General features: G+C 44.0%; 1 protein-coding gene across 1 annotated transcript in view; it reads left to right on the top strand.

Annotated features, from left to right (window-relative positions):
* LOC119585378 (metabotropic glutamate receptor 8-like) overlaps positions 1-502 on the top strand; it is a 54,086-nt gene that overhangs the window by 30,366 nt on the left and 23,218 nt on the right. The window contains exon 14 of the mRNA XM_037934045.1: positions 314-468. Coding sequence (XP_037789973.1) covers positions 314-468 — 155 coding nt within the window. The remainder of the gene's footprint in view (positions 1-313; positions 469-502) is intronic.

The following is a 502-nucleotide window of genomic DNA, read 5'->3' as shown; positions in this document are numbered from 1 at the left end:
CGAGTCGATAACAATATGCTTTAATGAAACTATTCCTGTCCATCACATTTATTTTAATTCATTATCCGTTATTACAAGAGCATTAATTCTGTGACGCTGGTGTTCACGGTCGGCTCTAGGACTGATTGTGGCTTCCGTCTTCTCTCTTCAAGGACTGAGTGTGGCTCTTTCTTGTCTTTTCCAGAACCGATTGTGGCTTTTCACTTTTTTGTTCCGGGACTGATTGTGGTTCTCTCTCCTCCTTTCCAGAATTGATTGTGGTTCTCTCGCCTCTTTTCCAGAACTGATTGTGGTTCTCTCTCCTCTTTTCCAGGACTGATTGTTGTGTGCACGGTATACGCTGTTCTCACCCGCAAGATTCCCGAGGCGTTTAACGAAAGTAAACACATCGGCTTCACCATGTACACTACCTGTATCATCTGGCTTGCCTTTGTGCCCATCTACTTCTCCACGGCTAATAATGTCGAGGTGAGAGGAATCCTTGTGCTATTTAACTGTCTTT

This window comes from Penaeus monodon, chromosome 19, assembly GCF_015228065.2.
Source record: "Penaeus monodon isolate SGIC_2016 chromosome 19, NSTDA_Pmon_1, whole genome shotgun sequence".
Lineage (NCBI taxonomy): Eukaryota > Metazoa > Arthropoda > Malacostraca > Decapoda > Penaeidae > Penaeus > Penaeus monodon.
The sequence above is the reverse complement of the archived record's forward strand: the minus strand, read 5'-3'. Positions and strand labels throughout refer to the sequence as shown.